Source organism: Amphiura filiformis, chromosome 18 (assembly GCF_039555335.1).
Source record: "Amphiura filiformis chromosome 18, Afil_fr2py, whole genome shotgun sequence".
Lineage (NCBI taxonomy): Eukaryota > Metazoa > Echinodermata > Ophiuroidea > Amphilepidida > Amphiuridae > Amphiura > Amphiura filiformis.
Genome location: NC_092645.1, coordinates 48,558,923 through 48,576,845, shown reverse-complemented (window position 1 = coordinate 48,576,845; position 17,923 = coordinate 48,558,923). Strand labels below are relative to the sequence as shown.

The 17,923-nt window shown below is 36.1% G+C and overlaps 1 protein-coding gene across 1 annotated transcript in view; it reads left to right on the top strand.

The window, feature by feature from the left end:
* The window catches only part of LOC140138761 (annexin A4-like), a 31,007-nt gene extending 22,153 nt beyond the window's left edge, over nt 1-8,854 (top strand). Inside the window, exons 9-12 of the mRNA XM_072160527.1 lie at nt 1,826-1,927; nt 3,808-3,883; nt 4,507-4,619; nt 7,427-8,854. Coding sequence (XP_072016628.1) covers nt 1,826-1,927; nt 3,808-3,883; nt 4,507-4,619; nt 7,427-7,546 — 411 coding nt within the window. The 3' untranslated portion in view covers nt 7,547-8,854. The remainder of the gene's footprint in view (nt 1-1,825; nt 1,928-3,807; nt 3,884-4,506; nt 4,620-7,426) is intronic.
* The last annotated feature ends 9,069 nt before the right edge of the window (nt 8,855-17,923 follow it).

Genomic DNA, 17,923 nt, shown 5'->3' with positions numbered 1-17,923 from the left:
TGCAAAGAGGTCCTCACCTAGCACCATGCTATGTAGACGATGTAGTCCTAGTTCTAGTGCCCGAGGCTCAATCTGTTTCCAAGTAGGCTCCTTAAATGATCCGTATTTGTCCTTGAATACTGGGAATTTGATGCGTCTCTCAGTCTTTCCAGACACTTTAATTTCTAAAAAAGACTAAACTCTAAAAAGATACATTATGGAGGGAACAGTCGCATGACAGTTTATAATTGTAATTTACGGTTACGAGAGGATTGTGATGTTGAAGATTCATTAGTTCCTGCACTACATTTCAAACGCTATTGATTTTCAGTAAAGTTTTGGTAGCAGCCTCGATGATTGTTTCTATATAAATCTGCACCAGCAAGACTCTCCGGAATGTGATTACAGACATCATCCATGCGATAGGGTGAGTCAAGAGATTCAATGTGTCTTTTGTCGCAAATGTCATGTAGCTGAGCCAGCTTGTCAGTGGCGGAGCCCCTTACTTTACTGAGCGGCGTATAATCTAGATGCTCAATACCACTCACATGTAAAATACAATTTACAGGTGGACGTTTCTGCAGTGAGTCTGACTCGGTACCTTTATCACCCTTGCGTTTTGGCATGATTATCCACCACTTCACTATTACTATGCTACGATTATTAGTTCACTAACACCAGTTCTAGCTAATAATAGGCCTAAGTTAAGTCATGCACCTAGAAGAGAAAATAGTAAATAAATCAATAACATCAAAATATCCTTCTCAATGTACCAAAAAGAGCTCCTATTATACAGACGAGTATGCCTTGAAGATACTATTTTTTAGTAATATTTTGCATTTTAATGTATCCAACATGTTTAAATCATGAAAATAACCCTTTTAATTGATTGCTCATGTCCACATTATCCCGAAAATGGGGTCATTTGTCCTCCTATGATGTCTAGTTCAAAAGTTATGTCAATTTTATTGAATTTTGTCAGAATCCAAGATGGCCGCCAAATGAACGGCGTGGGACATAATATTTTGCATTTTAATGTATCCAACATGTTTAAATCATGAAAATAAACCTTTTAATTGATTGCTCATGTCCACATTATCCCAAAAAATGTGGTCATTTGTCTTCCTATGATGTCTAGTTCAAAAGTTATGTCAATTTAATTGAATTTTGTCGGAATCCAAGATGGCCGCCAAATGAACCCCATGGGACAATATTTAATTTTGGGAACATCAAAATTCATTTACTAGACACCTTCAGGATTACAAAAATGTAAGTTAGAAAAAAAAAGCACTCGGTGCATGGGAACCCCCTCTGGTGACTACACTATTCTGTTGGATTGCCTTACCTCCAAGTCATACTATTTTCCCATTTCCAAAAATAAGCTGAATTCAGGGAACTTAGAAAATAAACAAGGTTCAAAGAACCAATTAGTTGAGTTATTGTAACTCAACATGTAAGTTGATGTAACTCGTTCATATTAAGTTACTGGTACTTATTGTTTTGAGTTATTCCAATTTGGTACTTTGTTACTTAATTCATGTAATTTGATCATTTTCTGCACAATTAGCAGTATTCAAATATATATTTTTGTAATCAGTGCAAAATTTTGTATACTATAGCACACCTCTAGAAAATTATGCTAACCTAGTTTCATTTTCTGAGTTGTAACAACTCAATAAAGTAAGTGCAAATGAGTGCGACCAACATATTAATCAAATACATAAACATAAACATAGACCATATGCACTATTGTAAAAGTGTCAAAAGAAGATTTTAAAGTGCAAGTTATATATTCAGTTCATGCTAGTACAAGTAGTAAAAATATGTATTTATAATTCAAATATAGGCTGGTGAGAACAAGCTTGGAACAGATGAGGATGAATTCCAGAGAATTCTGGTTTCCAAAAGCCCTTCCCATATCAAAGCTGTGGTAGATGCATATTCAGGGGTAGGTATAGCCTGATACTTTATTGCATAACATCCGTATATATATAGGCCTAATTGATGTTTAAACGAGACCGACTCATGCATGCTATGGATAACTTGGAAAACCGCTCAGCTGAAAAAATGCTTAATGATATATGGCGCAACGAACCTCTATTAGTAGCTCGTAAAGCACATCAAAACAAAAGTGGAGATATAACAAAATCTAAAGATCAAAGTAAAAACATTTGATGAATGAATTTAACCAGCATGGTTACCATATGACACGCATGTGTCTTCCCTGCCCCTGTTATTTATCTACCTACAATTCTTAAACGCTTGAGAATGTTCACACACTTTAGCGCGTGTGTGTCGACGCGATTCTCGTACGCGATATATTTGAACCAATCGGAGGTTGTTTATAGCAACAACGGGGCTGATCGATTTTAAGGCCTAGGTAATTCCTTGTAAAATGTAGGATTTAATTTGATTAAAATTTGGTATACTTATGATAAATATATTTATTTGAATTGAAGTGTTGGCGTATTACTTAAAATAATGATGTCGCCCGTGTTATATGAGACGATAGATGCACTCCAGCGGCTAAAAACAATACCTTTATTCTCTAATAATAGTAACAAGAATTTGTCTTTAAAAAAGACAAGTTCACGGATCAGGTGTATAGTACATGTACTTTGAGCTACTTTGGTCTAACATTCAATATTCATATCTAACCTACTCTGCACTTATTCAACAATAAATAAGTGATATGAGGCTTAATAATGATACCTGCGTCTTGACTCTGAAAAACAATATTTTTAAAAACCTCATTTTGCATTTAGTTTAAGTTTAAGCCACCTCGGGAGCCACCTACAGGATCTCGTTTTGCATTTAGGTTTTTATTGCGTTGCAAAGTAGCAACACTTTCTTTATATATGGCCCAATTCGTGCCTGGAAAAGGCTATCCCCTCTTACAACCTATCGACAGGTCTGATTTCTATAATGAGGTGTCACCGGCTTTGCAAGAGATAATAATACCAAATCTACCCCCCATGAAATTTACCACATCACGACCAAGCTCACATTGGGCGCCCATTCCTTTTTAAAGGAATTTTATTAAGTCACCTACTAGGAAACAAATGTGGCTATAACTACAAAGAAAATTGTATCTTATCACAAGTAAACAAAATAATTACACAGCTTGCTCTTGCTAGCTTTTTTGTCAGGGTCAGGGATATGTATGAACACCAATATTATACAGGTTTATAGGCCTACACATGGGTTATTACAAGAGTCAATAAACATTAGCTAACATTCAATTAACTATAGAGTATAGATAATGGACTTAGTTTTGTGCAATGTAGTAATTTTCTGAAGTAAATCGCTTGCTGCACAGTTTTCTATATGATGATATGTTTACTTTGTAATCAGGCCTGGCCAATGACCCTGCTAGTTTTGATTAACCAATCAGTTATGTGTATTGTCAGCATGTGATGACTATAAGCCAATTGTAAACATGTTTCTAAAAAATGCTAAAAAATTCCTACTCCTGGACAGACTCTTTTCCGGGTTAGGGCTAATTAGTAAGTTGTCATGTGTGGCAAGATTAGATAAAGGCATACAAACTAGGGTATGAGATATTAGGAATTATTTCCTAGCCTTGGTGGGCTATATAGCTATTCAAGACACAGGATATGTAAGGGATAAACTGTGCACATGAGATGTGGGTGCAAGGGGCATCATTTCACTGCCGTGAAAAAATTCCCATCCAAATAAACTAACCCCATTGACAAAATTTTAATATATTTCATATTGCGCCCTCCATGTAAGCATATAATAAAACTGCTTGTTCTTGATGTTGTCTGACTGCGGTGTTTATTTCTCTGTGTTTTATCATGTTTGTAGGTGTCCGATCGCTCACTGGAAGATGCAGTTAAGAGTGAGCTGTCCGGAAATGCTCGTGATGCCTACGTCTCCATCTGTAAGTGCGGGATTATTTTGATAAACATCTCTCATTTACTTTGATTTAGCCTGATTGACAGTTAATTAACCGCCGACTGCAGAAGACAAGTTCCAAAATTTCTCTAAAAATCACACATATCTGAATTTGTTCATTTTCATGACCATTATTTGGAATCATTGTGAAAAATACATAATTGATTTAGAGGTTCTTCAGATAGCTCTTCATATTTTGAGAAAATCGTTAAGAAAAAGAAAACCCGAAACGAGAAACAAAACGAAACGAAACAATGAATTCGATGCTCATGATCAAATTTACAATTTTGATGTTTTAAACAATATATTGACAAAACAGTAGTCAATGTATTGTAAAAACGTGTTAAATGTATGCCCGGGTATGCAGTTTTACGTATAGGCTATGCCTATAAAAATTAAGACTGAACGAGACTCTATGAGTTCACGAGCTAAATACAGTGTATAATACCATAGTTTTGTTTCAAACATTTATTCTATTTCTCATGATATAGCGCCACAGTATAATCTACTTTACTATTGGTTATGCATATGGTGAGGACGCTGTAATTTGTTAGCTTCTGCCAGTGTTCGCTCAAATGTTAAAAATATCGCATTTTCCCTTCTTTTCAGTGTCATTTTTTCATCGACCCATCGTCCATTTTGCGGATCTTCTGAATTCAGCCATGAAAGGGTTGGGAACCGATGAGGACCGTCTCATAAGAGTCATTGTTTCTCGTAGTGAGGTAATTATGTGAACAGGTTTTTTTTCGTCCCTTAAATCGATAAGTTAACACTGAAAGGATTAGGCCCTAATTGTATGAAATATTTTATCATTTAAGGGGTGGGGTATAAACGGTTGGTATGTATTGATTTATACTTAAAGTGTATGTAGGTGGGATGAAAAGCCGACGATCAACAAAAATTAGGTCTTTTGGGGAAAAATCCATATCTTCAATATGAAAGGTCAAAATTTTCAATTGATCGTCGGCTTTCCTCCCAGCTACATACACTTTAAAAATATATCATTAGATTTATAAAATTTACTTCGAGGACTGTTATATCAAAAATGTGAAAAATATCACATTTTAATAATTTGTCATAAAATGTGTATTATATCGTGAATATCAAAAAATTAAAATTATTTGATATCAGAAAGACATTCTTCGTATTCAGAATGCAATTCGATATGTCTGATCTGCTCTCATGTCCCGCAAAAGATACTGTCAAAACGCTCAAAACGCTCATTCCAGATCCCTTAAGATAAAAAAAAATGTCGATAATGTGCTTGGAAACAATTTATATCATTTCAAATTAATTTTCATCATTACCAATACTTTTACGATTTACAAATATTTATTTTTTAATGACAAAGTATAACCGTTTTTAATTTGTCATTTGTTAACAACTTTTAGTGCATGACAAATTGATGATGGCTTGTGAATTAAAAATCAGTCATTTTATTCGTCATACATTTAATTTGTCATACACTAAAATATTTGTCATATTACATATGTGTCATATTACATATTTGTCATTCAATATTTTCTCATTTTACAAATTATTCATTAATTCGTCATTAAAAATTACTATATATAAGTCATGAAGATATTTGTAATGATGCAAATTAATTTAAAATGCTATAAATTGTTTTCAGGACATCCCAAGCAGATTTCAAAAAAAAAATTTGAAATCTTAAATGATAAAATATTTCATGCAATGGCTAACTTTTAATTTGTCAAATAAGACCCTTTTTTGACGAATTAATCTTTTCAATTAAATTTCACATTTTAACAATGTGATCAAACATTCACTGTTGAACGGGTTGGGTACAACTTTACCCCAACCCTGGGTGCCATATGAACCCTTTTCTTGGGTAGATTATCACTTTTGTTCAGTGATATTAAATACATTTTAGCTTATTCTTGGGTAAACTTGACCAAAGAATAAGCTTAAATATTAATATTACTCAACTTTACCCAATAATAAGCTTAAATAAAATAATTTAAAAATAAAATAGTGAATATTCTCAGTCATCCAGTCGTTAAAATCACAAAGTTTTGAATTGAATCAAATACTGGAACTTACATTTTTTGCAACTTGCTACGTTGCGTCTGAAACCATCAGACTTCATCAGGCAACTGACCCGCTGGGCTGGTCATGTGACACTTAAAGACGATCCCTAGCCGTAGCAAGTTGCAAAAAATGTAAGTTCCAGTATTTGATTCAATTCAAAACTGTGTAATAAGCTTAAATAATCATATAATATTATTCAACAAGAGAATGATATTCCAACCCAACAAAAGGGTTGTTCATATGGCAGCCATGGGTAAAGTTTTACGTAATCGATTTAATAACAGTGTATCTTATTAAGGCTAAAATATTTCTATGCCGTAATTCTTGTGTTAACTGTCGCTTCGCATTTTAAACAGTTTGACCTCATAATTATATGTTGGAGAATAAGAATAATTTCCTTTCAACGGGTACTTAAAGCCATATTATAACATTTTCAAACAAAATAGATTAGCATTTCTTTGCCATAAAATGTTAGCTTTTACTGTCAGATATATCCCCTTTTATTTTTGAGCCGAACAACTATACGGCCAAGCAAAGAAAATTGGAATTTACTACCAGGGCACATGTCGCCAATACGTACCACTCCTTCGGTCATGTTGTGGTACGACCCTTTGTTGTGTATATCACCGTCCCGCACGCCATGTACGTACTGTGTGTTATGAACATCGTGTATGCGTTCGACTAATAATTCCATCGTAATAATAAAGCGCCGGTTCCGGCGTTTTATTCAAAATCTCGGATTTAGACAAAACTACAGCACCCAGAGTCTTGATTTTTCAGGGTATATTGGTTTAATAAAGTACAATTTAATCGTGTAAAAAAGGAATTTTAAAAATTCAGTGAGGGCGTCTTCCTCAGCAAATGTTATAATATGGCTTTAACTTGAATGTATTGAACTTAATTTCCAACTTTCGACTTCAAACGTTCAACTTGAGATCTTAAACATAAAAGTGGATCTCAACTTTTTGACTACTCCTTCATGTAATTATACACATAAATTAGGGTTAGGATTAGGGTTAGGGCTAGGGCTAGGATTACGGTTAGGGTTAGGGTTAGGGTTAGCTTACACGAAATAATTACATGAAGGATCGACCCTAATTGGGATGAGTTGAAGATAAATTACGTTGCAGTTTACGTCAAAAATTTAAACTTCACTCGCACTTCAACATGCATAACACACTTCACCTCCTGAACACCTACATTTACATTTGAAGCTGAATATAATATACGTTTTATGATATTGTGTTCAATTTCACTTTCTACTTTTGAAATTAAACGTTAATTTTGAACTTTTTAAAAGTTCATTTTGAATTTTTAAGATTCATTTTGAACTTTTAAGGTTCATTTTGAACTTTCAAAGTTCATTTTGAATTTTAAGGTTCATTTTGACATTTTAAGGTTCATTTTGAACTTTCAAATTCAATGAAATTTCCTTTGATAATATTGTTCGTTTACTTTCTATTTATATTATTTACAGGTTGATCTTGGTGCGATCAAAGCCGCATATGCAGTGAAGTATGGCAAGCCACTAGGTGAAGCTATCAAGAGCGAATGCGGTGGAGACTTCAGAAATGTTCTTATGGCATTAGTTCGTTGAATAAGTCCATATACAGAATCTCCCATTTTACAGTCTTTCGATAGCAATGTACAATGATGCTATTCCTTTTTTATACACATATCTTAATGCGTAAAGTTTAAAACCAAAATCCATTCTCTGAGCTGAAAGTTTAAATAACCCGCCTGTCGGCATATACCATGCAAACATGGGTTTCACCATATAGCATTCATAACATGGACATTATTACTATGTCACATGCATGAACAAAAAATGGCCCACCCACCCCAGATTGACGCCTATGGTTGCATGTGCATGTTCTTATTATTTCCTATTGCAAAAGTTTTGTAGGAATGTTAGAAATTTAACGTTTCAACTAAAAACATTAATGCTGGGTATTGGTATAGCGATTTATTCGCTGTATTTGTTTCACGTGTCTATAAGCCCGTATACCATTAATGTTTTGGTTCTCGTCCAGCAGATTTTCATGAATTGAAAATCTAAAATTAGCATGGTTAATCAGTTAAAACTTTTTGGTCTTTTCCAACAGTGCTTAAGGGATCTGGAATGAGCGTTTTGAGCGTTTCGACAGTATTTTTTGTGGGACATGAGAGCACATCAGACATATCGAATTACATTCTGAATACGAAGAATGTCTTTCTGATATCAAATAATTGTCATTTTTTGAAATTCAAGATATAATACAAATTTTATGACAAATTATTAAACTTTGATATTTTTCACATTTTTGATATATAACAGTCCTCGAAGTAAATTTAATCAATCTAATGACATATTCTTAAAGTGTATGTAGCTGGGAGGAAAAGCCGATGATCAATTGAAAATTTTGACCTTTCATATTAAAGATATGGATTTTTTTCCCCAAAGACCTAATTTTTTTGGGTGTTTTAGGAATAAAAATCAATATCTTAAATGATCGTCGACTTTTCAGCCCACCTACGTACACTTTAACTAAGTATAAATCATCAGATTTATAAAGTTTACTTCAAGTACTGTTAAATATCAAAAATAACAATTTTTAATCATTTGCCATAAAATGTGTGTTACAATGCGAATTTCAAAAAATCAAAATTATTTGATATCAGAAGGACATTCTTCGTATTCAGAATGCAATTCGATATGTCTGATGTGCACTAATGTCCCACAATAAATACTGTCCAAACGTTCATACCCCACCCAAGGAAAGGAGGATGCCCCTTTTCTTTTTGAAAACCGGATTTTGTATAGTCTATAGATATAGCTCTATAGTCTGTATTATGATGTAATCATGGAAATAGACTTTCCACGATGTAAGTTGTTCCAGTCACGTAAATAAATGCATAAAAATAACCCGCACAATTAATAAGGACTCGTTATTTATAGGAGACTGCAATATATTATATTTATGGCATATAGGCATATACATATTAATATACATTTGAATACACAGATGGTCTCCAATAAATATGATAAAATTAATGATTACAAAATATTGTGAAACTTCAGCATACCAGACATTTGTGTTATTTTTGTTCATCAATCAAATACACACAGAAATGTTTACATGTGTAAGTATAGAACCTCATAACAATTAAATAAAATTCACCTCAGAACTATGTAATATTTAATAAATTATGTAAAAAGGTGGTATACACCCCTGATAAATTCTGTGACTAATTTTGCATTTCCCCAAAAAAACTACACACTGGTAACAAAAGTTATGTATATTATAGGGGCAAGAAATCCAATTACTTCACTAAAATTTCAGAGTGATTTAAGACAAGTGGTTCATTATGTTAAAAAATGAGGTACATTCTAGCGGTACTTCTTTTCTTATCATAAATAATGTACCGCTTGTCTTGAGTCACTGAAATTCCAGTGTAGTGACTGGATTCCTTGCCCTATTAATATACATAACTTTTGTTACAGCGTTATTATTTTCTTTTTTTTTAAATGCAAAAAAACATCACAAATTTATCAAGTGGTGTAGTACCATCTTAAATAATTATACAACATTTCTGTTCGCTATGCTCGGGTTTGAAATATAAGATAACCAACATTTGACATGTGACTGTCCACCACAAACCGCTCGTAAAGTCGGCAAATTGTATTCTGAGTTACAGTACACAATATGCATAAAGGTCGTATTCATAGGTAGGCCTACCTCAATTTGGTGTTACATGTTTCTCATTTTTGCAAATCAAACACCATTTATAAACCACTCAATTGTCCTATTGTTGAAGAGGATAATAGGCTTCTACATGCATATAATTCGTAAATAGCTCTAGTCTTTTATTGCTCTGGCTAAATCCTGTTCAAGTGGTGGGTTAACCAACAATTAACAATGAAAGGACATTCCTGAACCTCGTTGACTTAGGGATGATTTGAAAAGACCGCCATTGATATTTATAAAAATCGCAATGGTTATGGACTATTCCTGATGATGTTTATGATATGCCCACGCCGGGCGATTTTTATAAAAACCGAGCGTACTAAAATTAGGAAAATCGCACGGCACCCGGATTTCGCATGACCTAAACAGCACCTGGATTTCCCAAATCCTGTATTAATCCATAGACCCTGGAAGATGGGAACTAAGACTGTAATACAATCGTTGGAATGAATGCATGAGCTTTAACCCCACCCTCTCCCTCGGCACGGTTAGCGGCGTCGACAGCCTGCACATATTATAATAGGCTATAGTAATTAATACATGTAGTATGTGGAACCTGGGAAAATGCCCCCCCACCGCCAAAATTTTCTGGGATAAAATGTGGACGGTAAAGTGTCAGTAACATGATTAAAATTGGACGAAAATTTGACAAATCATAGGGGAAGAAAATCCACCCTCCCCTATATATACACCTCACTAAAAGGTTATGCTGCTAAGGGACCGTTCACAAACACTTGTAAGGGGGGTGGGGCTGATGCAAAAAAAATTCATCGCGAACATTTTTCGCCCCCCCCCCATTTACAGACCTCAAAAATTTCCCAAAACTAGCCCCCCCCTCTTAGGAGGGTCAAAATGTTCAGCCCCCCCCTTGTTTTGCATCAGGCCCCTAACAAGTGTTTGTGAACGGTCCCTAAGTAGCTTAAAAACTACCAACATCAACATGCTTTATTTGAAGGCTGGTATTTATACAAAATGGAGAACATCTGTAACATATGGATGAGATATAACAGACTGATATGAATATATATATATATATATAGAGAGAGAGAGAGAGAGAGTCGTAGATAATAAGTAACTAGACTTAGCTGTGGTCTAAGACCACGAACACAGCCGTGTGGTGACCCCTTAATCACCTTTGACCCCAAAATATATGAAAACCCCATAGACATTGGCTAATGTCAATGCACGTGTCCACGTGGCATCACTTTGCTATGCTTTTTGTGCCAGAAAAAGCATTTTGAAGGTATATCGTTTTATCCCGGAAGTGACCCCTTACTGACCATTGACCCCAAATGTGTGTACACCATATAGACACTGTGTTATAACAATGCATGTGTGCAAGTGGCGTCACTGTCCTACGTAATTTGTGGAAGAAGAAGCATTTTAAAGGTATTTCGTTTTATACCGGAAGTGACCCCTTAATGTCCTTTGACCCCAAATAAAATAATACCACATATAAACTGGGTAACCACAATTCATGTGTGAACATACCCTTACTGTCCTATGTTTTTCTTAGCAAATAAAAATTTTTGAAGGTTTTTCGTTTTATACCGGAAGTGACCCCTTAATGACCTTTGACCCCAAATCTGTGTACACCCCATAGACACTGGGTAATAACAATGCATGTGTGCAAGGCGTCTCTGTCCTACAGAATCTGTGGAAGAAGATGCATTTTAAAGGTATTTCGTTTTATACCGGAAGTGACCCTTAATAAGATTTGACCCCAAATAAAAAAAATACCACATATACATTGGGTGACTGCAGATCATGTGTGAACATACCGTTACTGTCCCATGTTTTACTTAGCTAATAACAAATTTTGAAGGTATTTCGTTTTATACCGGAAGTGACCCCTTAATGACATTTGACCCCAAATCTGTGTACACCCCATAGACACTGGGTAATAAAAATGCATGTGTGCAAGTGGCGTCTCTGTCACACATAATTTGTGGAAGAAGATGCATTTTAAAGGTATTTCTTTTTATACCGGAAGTGACCCCTTAATGAGCTTTGACCCCAAATAAAAAAATACCTCATATACATTGGGTGACTGCAGATCATATGTGAACATACCGTTACTGTGCTATGTTTTATTTAGCTAATACAAATTTTTGAAGGTTTTTCGTTTTATACCGGAAGTGACCCCTAATGACCTTTGACCTCAAATCTGTGTACACCACATAGACACTGGGTAATAGCAATACATGTGTGCAAGTGGGGTTGCTGTCCGACGTAAGTTGTGGGAGAAGATGCATTTTTAGTTGAAATCACGTTTTTGACCCCTGTGACCCCTGCGTGACCTTTGACCCCGCAAGTTTCATATGACATGTAGGGGCACGGTCAATGAGTATTGTGACTAAGTTAGGTCAAAATCGATGTAAGCGTGTGAGTGCTAGAGCAAATGTAATGGTTGACAGAAAGAACTAGACTTAGCTGTGGTCCAAGACCACGAACACAGCCGTGTTGTTACCCCTTAATGACCTTTGACCCCAAAATATATGAAAACCCCATAGACATTGGCTAATGTCAATGTATGTGTGCACGTGGCATCACTTTGCCATGTTATTTGTGGCAGAAGGGGCATTTTGAAGGTTTTCGTCTCAGTCCGGAAGTGACCCCTTAATGACATTTGACCCCAAATAAAAAAATACCACATATGAATTGGGTAACCACAATTCATGTGTGAACATACCGTTACTGTCCTATGTTTTTCTTAGCAAATAAAATTTTTTGAAGGTTTTTCGTTTTATACCGGAAGTAACCCCTTAATGAACTTTGACCCCAAATATGTGTACACCCCATAGACACTGGGTAATAGCAATGCATGTGTGCAAGTGGCGTCACTGTCCTACATAATCTGTGGAAGAAGATGCATTTTAAAGGTATTTCATTTTATACCGAAGTGACCCCTTAATGAGATTTGACCCAAAATAAAAAATACCACACATACATTGGGTGACTGCAGATCATGTGTCAACATACCGTTACTGTCCCATGTTTTACTTAGCTAATAAAATTTTTGAAGGTATTTCGTTTTATACCGGAAGTGACCCCTTAATGACCTTTGACCCCAAATCTGTGTACACCCCATATACTCTGGGTGACAACAATGCATGTGTGCAAGTGGTGTCTCTGTCCTACATTATTTGGGGAAGAAGATGCATTTTAAAGGTATTTCTTTTTATACCGGAAGTGACCCCTTAATGAGCTTTGACCCCAAATAAAAAAATACCACATATACATTGGGTGACTGCAGATCATATGTGAACATACCGTTACTGTGCTATGTTTTACTTAGCTAATAAAAATGTGTGAAGGTTTTTCGTTTTATACCGGAAGTGACCCCTTAATGACCTTTGACCCCAAATCTGTGTACACCACATAGACACTGGGTAATAACAATGCATGTGTGCAAGTGGGGTCACTGTCCAACGTAAGTTGTGGGAGAAGATGCATTTTAGTTGAAATCACGTTTTTACCCTGTGACCCTGCATGACCTTTGACCCCACAAGTTTCATGTGACATGTAGGGGCACGGTCAATGATCATTGTGACCAAGTTAGGTCAAAATCGATGTAAGCGTTTGAGTGCTAGAGCAAATGTAATGGTTGACAGAAAGAAAGAAGAAAGAAGAAGAAGAACCTGTAAGAAAAAAGACACAGCCGTGACTAACGTCACGGCTGTGTAAAGAAAGAAAGAAAGAACTAGATCTGGTTACAGATCTGGACCTAGCCGGAGCCGGAAATGCCAGTCTTAACTTAAAGTTTGACCTTTGACCGGCTATTATGGGCATCTCACACCATTAATGGTGCATCACTGTAGCATGTAGGGGCTTTATCCGTCTTCCATATGCTGAGATACAGCTACTTTTCCGTAATTTTAAACATTTTTTTTTGCAAATTTGACGTTTTGACCTCCTTAATGACCTTTGACCCCAACATAAAAAAAAACCTCATTTACACCGAGAAAATGCATTGTTACAGTTTAAATTTAAAAAATCTACTATGTTTAGTTATGGAGATAAAAATTCTTGAAGTTATTTAGCTTAAAACCGGAAATGACGTCTAAATGACCTTTGACCAAAAAAATAAAAATACTGTGCATACATCGGGTAACACTAATGCATATATGAAGTTTATGTCACTCTGGTCTGGTTACGTTTTGAGATATAAAAAAATGAACATATTTGATGATTTTTGGGTTTTGAACGGAAGCGACCCCTTAATGACCTTTGACCCCAAAACTGTAGACACCCCAAAGACCCTGGTTAGTAGCAATGCATGTGTGCTAATGACAGCACTCTGCTATGTAATTTGTAAAAACAGTGATTTTTGAATATTTTTAGCTCTCAGACCGGAAATGACCCCTTAATGACCTTTGACCCAAATTCTGTGAATAAATTATAGACACCGACCAAAGTCAAGTCACATGACCTAAGCATGTCACCATCACATGTTATTTGTGGAAGAAGAAGCATTTTAGAGTAAAATCACATTTTTGCCATTGTGAGCAGGTCAAAGGTCAAATGGAGTTCAATGTCATGTCACATGTGGGGACATGGTCAGTGGTGTTTGTGACCAAGTATGGTCAAAAACTGTCAAAGCATAACAGAGCTAGGGCGAAACGTGGCAAGTCACGCACGTGTTGCCAGAAAGAAAGAAGAACTAGATCTGGTTACAGATCTGGACCTAGCCGGGGCCGGAAATGCCAGTCTTAACTTAAAGTTTGACCTTTGACCGGCTATTATGGACATCTCACACCATTAATGGTGCATCACTGTAGCATGTAGGGGCTTTATCCGTCTTCCATAGGCTGAGATACAGCTACTTTTCCCTAACTTTAAACATTCAGTTGCAAATTTGACGTTTTGACCTCCTTAATGACCTTTGACCCCAATATAAAAAAAAACCTCGTATACACCGAGAAAATGCATTGTTACAGAATAAAAATAAAAAATCTACTATGCTTAGTTATGGAGATAAAAATTCTTGAAGTTATTTAGCTTAAAACCGGAAATGACGTCTAAATGACCTTTGACCAAAAAATAAAAATACCGTGCATACATCGGGTATCACTAATACATATATGAAATTTATATCACTCTGGTCTGGTTACGTTTTGAGATATAAAAAAATTAACATATATTTGATGATTTTTGGTTTTTGCCCGGTAGAGACCCCTTAATGACCTTTGACCCCAAAACTGTAGACACCCCAAAGACCCTGGTTGGTAGCAATGCATGTGTGCTTATGACAACACTCTGCTATGTAATTTGTAAAGACAGTGATTTTTTGAATATTTTTAGCTTTCAGACCGGAAATGACCCCTTAATGACCTTTGACCCAAATTCTGTGAATAATTTATAGGCACTGGATATAGCCGATGCATATGTGCAAGTGACGTCATTATATGATGTAACATGTAGGAGAAGAAGCATTTTGAAGATATTTGGTTTTATACCGGAAATGACCCCTTAATGACCTTTGACCCCAAATTTGTGAATATCCTATAGACACTGGATATAGCCGATGCATATGTGCAAGTGACGTCATTGTAGGATGTAACATGTAAGAGAAGAAGCATTTTGAAATTTGTTGCCAGAAGAAAGAAGCAGAAGAAGAAAGAAGAAAGATCCGATAGCATCACAAGACCTAGCCGGTGTCCCGGCTAGGTAAAGATCCGATAGCATCACAAGACCTAGCCGGTGTCCCGGCTAGGTAAGAAAGAACCTGTAAGAAAAAAGACACAGCCGTGACTAACGTCACGGCTGTGTAAAAACAGTACCAGTTTGTTGTATAAAACACACAATAATATGGTGTAGCCTAATATAAACAAACGACGTTTCGGACGTTTTTATCAAGTGATGCCAAGTATTTGAAACGAAACATTTAAGGGGCTGTGCAATAATTATGAGCCCCCCTGGGGGGTAACATTTCAAACGGCTCGCCAAAATCGCTTGCCTCCCCCCTCTCGGCCCGGCGGCCAAAAATCGCTTGCCCCTCCCCCCTCTCGGCCCGCCACAAAATTCTTTGCCCCCCTTGAATATGCCAAATTTTTGGGATCCCAAATTGCAAACCTTAAATGGTCTATAGATGTATGTTGCGAGCGCAGCGAGCAGGAAAATTTGCATATTTAAGCGTTTTCGTACTGTTTTCCTAAGCCTTTTTAGAGCGTTTTATTAAAAAGGCGCCCCATGAATGCGTGCCAAAAATCGCTTGCCCCCCTCTCGGCTTGCCAAAAATGTCTTGCCCCCCAATTTTACCCCCAGGGCTCATAATTATTGCACAGCCCTAAGAGCTATGATTAATACAAACTTAAAAATATTAACATGATTAATGTTAGGTTATAATATGCCTATAAAATGTTATAAGAGTGTTCTAGAATATTATCAAATGTCGCCAGGCGTTTTCAAATAATTTTATTTAAACATGTACATATTATTATTGTTTATCAATTCCTGAATTACAGTAAAGTAAACTTTGTCAACAATATTATAAACATTGGGTTGTCTTTTTTTCCCTCTTCTTCTTTTTAAATGTTTAATGTAGGGCCTATTAAAAATATTTTTTATATTTTTTATAACCCAGCACTTTTTAAAGCATATCATATGAAGAACTTTAAGCCACAGGGCTTTCAAACCAAATGACAAGCTAAGAAAAACAAATACAACTAGACTTAGCTGTGGTCTAAGACCACGAACACAGCCGTGTTGTGGCCCCTTAAATGACCTTTGACCCCAAAATATATGAAAACGCCAATAGACATTGGCTAATGTCAATGCATGGGTGCACGTGGCACCACTTTGCTATGTTACTTGTGGCAGAAGGGGCATTTTGAAGGTTTTTCGTCTCAGACCGGAAGTGACCCCTTAATGACATTTGACCCCAAACAAAAATACCACATATGAATTGGGTAACAACAATTCATGTGTGAACATACCGTCACTGTCCTATGTTTTTCTTAGCAAATAAAATTTTTTGAAGGTTTTTCGTTTTATACCGGAAGTGACCCCTTAATGACCTTTGACCCCAAATCTGTGTACACCCCATAGAAACTGGGTAATAACAATGCATGTGTGCAAGTGGCGTCACTGTCCTACATAATCTGTGGAAGAAGATGCATTTTAAAGGTATTTCGTTTTATACCGGAAGTGACCCTTAATGAGATTTGACCCCAAATAAAAAAATACCACATATACATTGAGTGACTGCAGATCATGTGTGAACATACTGTTACTGTCCCATGTTTTACTTAGCTAATAAAAATTTTTGAAGGTTTTTCGTTTTATACCGGAAGTGACCCCTTAATGACCTTTGACCCCAAATCTGTGTACACCCCATAGACACTGGGTAATAACAATGCATGTGTGCAAGTGGCGTCACTGTCCTACATAATCTGTGGAAGAAGATGCATTTTAAAGGTATTTCGTTTTATACCGGAAGTGACCCCTTAATGAGATTTGACCCCAAATAAAAAAATACCACATATACATTGAGTGACTGCAGATCATGTGTGAACATACTGTTACTGTCCCATGTTTTACTTAGCTAATAAAAATTTTTGAAGGTTTTTCGTTTTATACCGGAAGTGACCCCTTAATGACCTTTGACCCCAAATCTGTGTACACCCCATAGACACTGGGTAATAACAATGCATGTGTGCAAGAGGCGTCACTGTCATACATAATCTGTGGAAGAAGATGCATTTTAAAGGTATTTCTTTTTATACCGGAAGTGACCCCTTAATGAGCTTTGACCCCAAATAAAAAAAAATACCACATATACATTGGGTGACTGCAGATCATATGTGAACATACCGTTACTGTGCTATGTTTCACTTAGCTAATAAAATTTTTGAAGGTTTTTCGTTTTATACCGGAAATGACCCCATAATGACCTTTGACCCCAAATCTGTGTACACCACATAGACACTGGGTAATAGCAATACATGTGTGCAAGTGGGGTTGCTGTCCGACGTAAGTTGTGGGAGAATATGCATTTTTAGTTGAAATCACGTTTTTGACCCCTGTGACCCATGCGTGACCTTTGACCCCGCAAGTTTCATACGACATGTAGGGGCACGGTCAATGATTATTGTGACCAAGTTAGGTCAAAATCGATGTAAGCGTGTGAGTGCTAGAGCAAATGTAATGGTTGACAGAAAGAAAGAAGAAAGAACCTGTAAGAAAAAAGACACAGCCGTGACTAACGTCACGGCTGTGTAATTATTGTGTAGAGCACCCTCTGC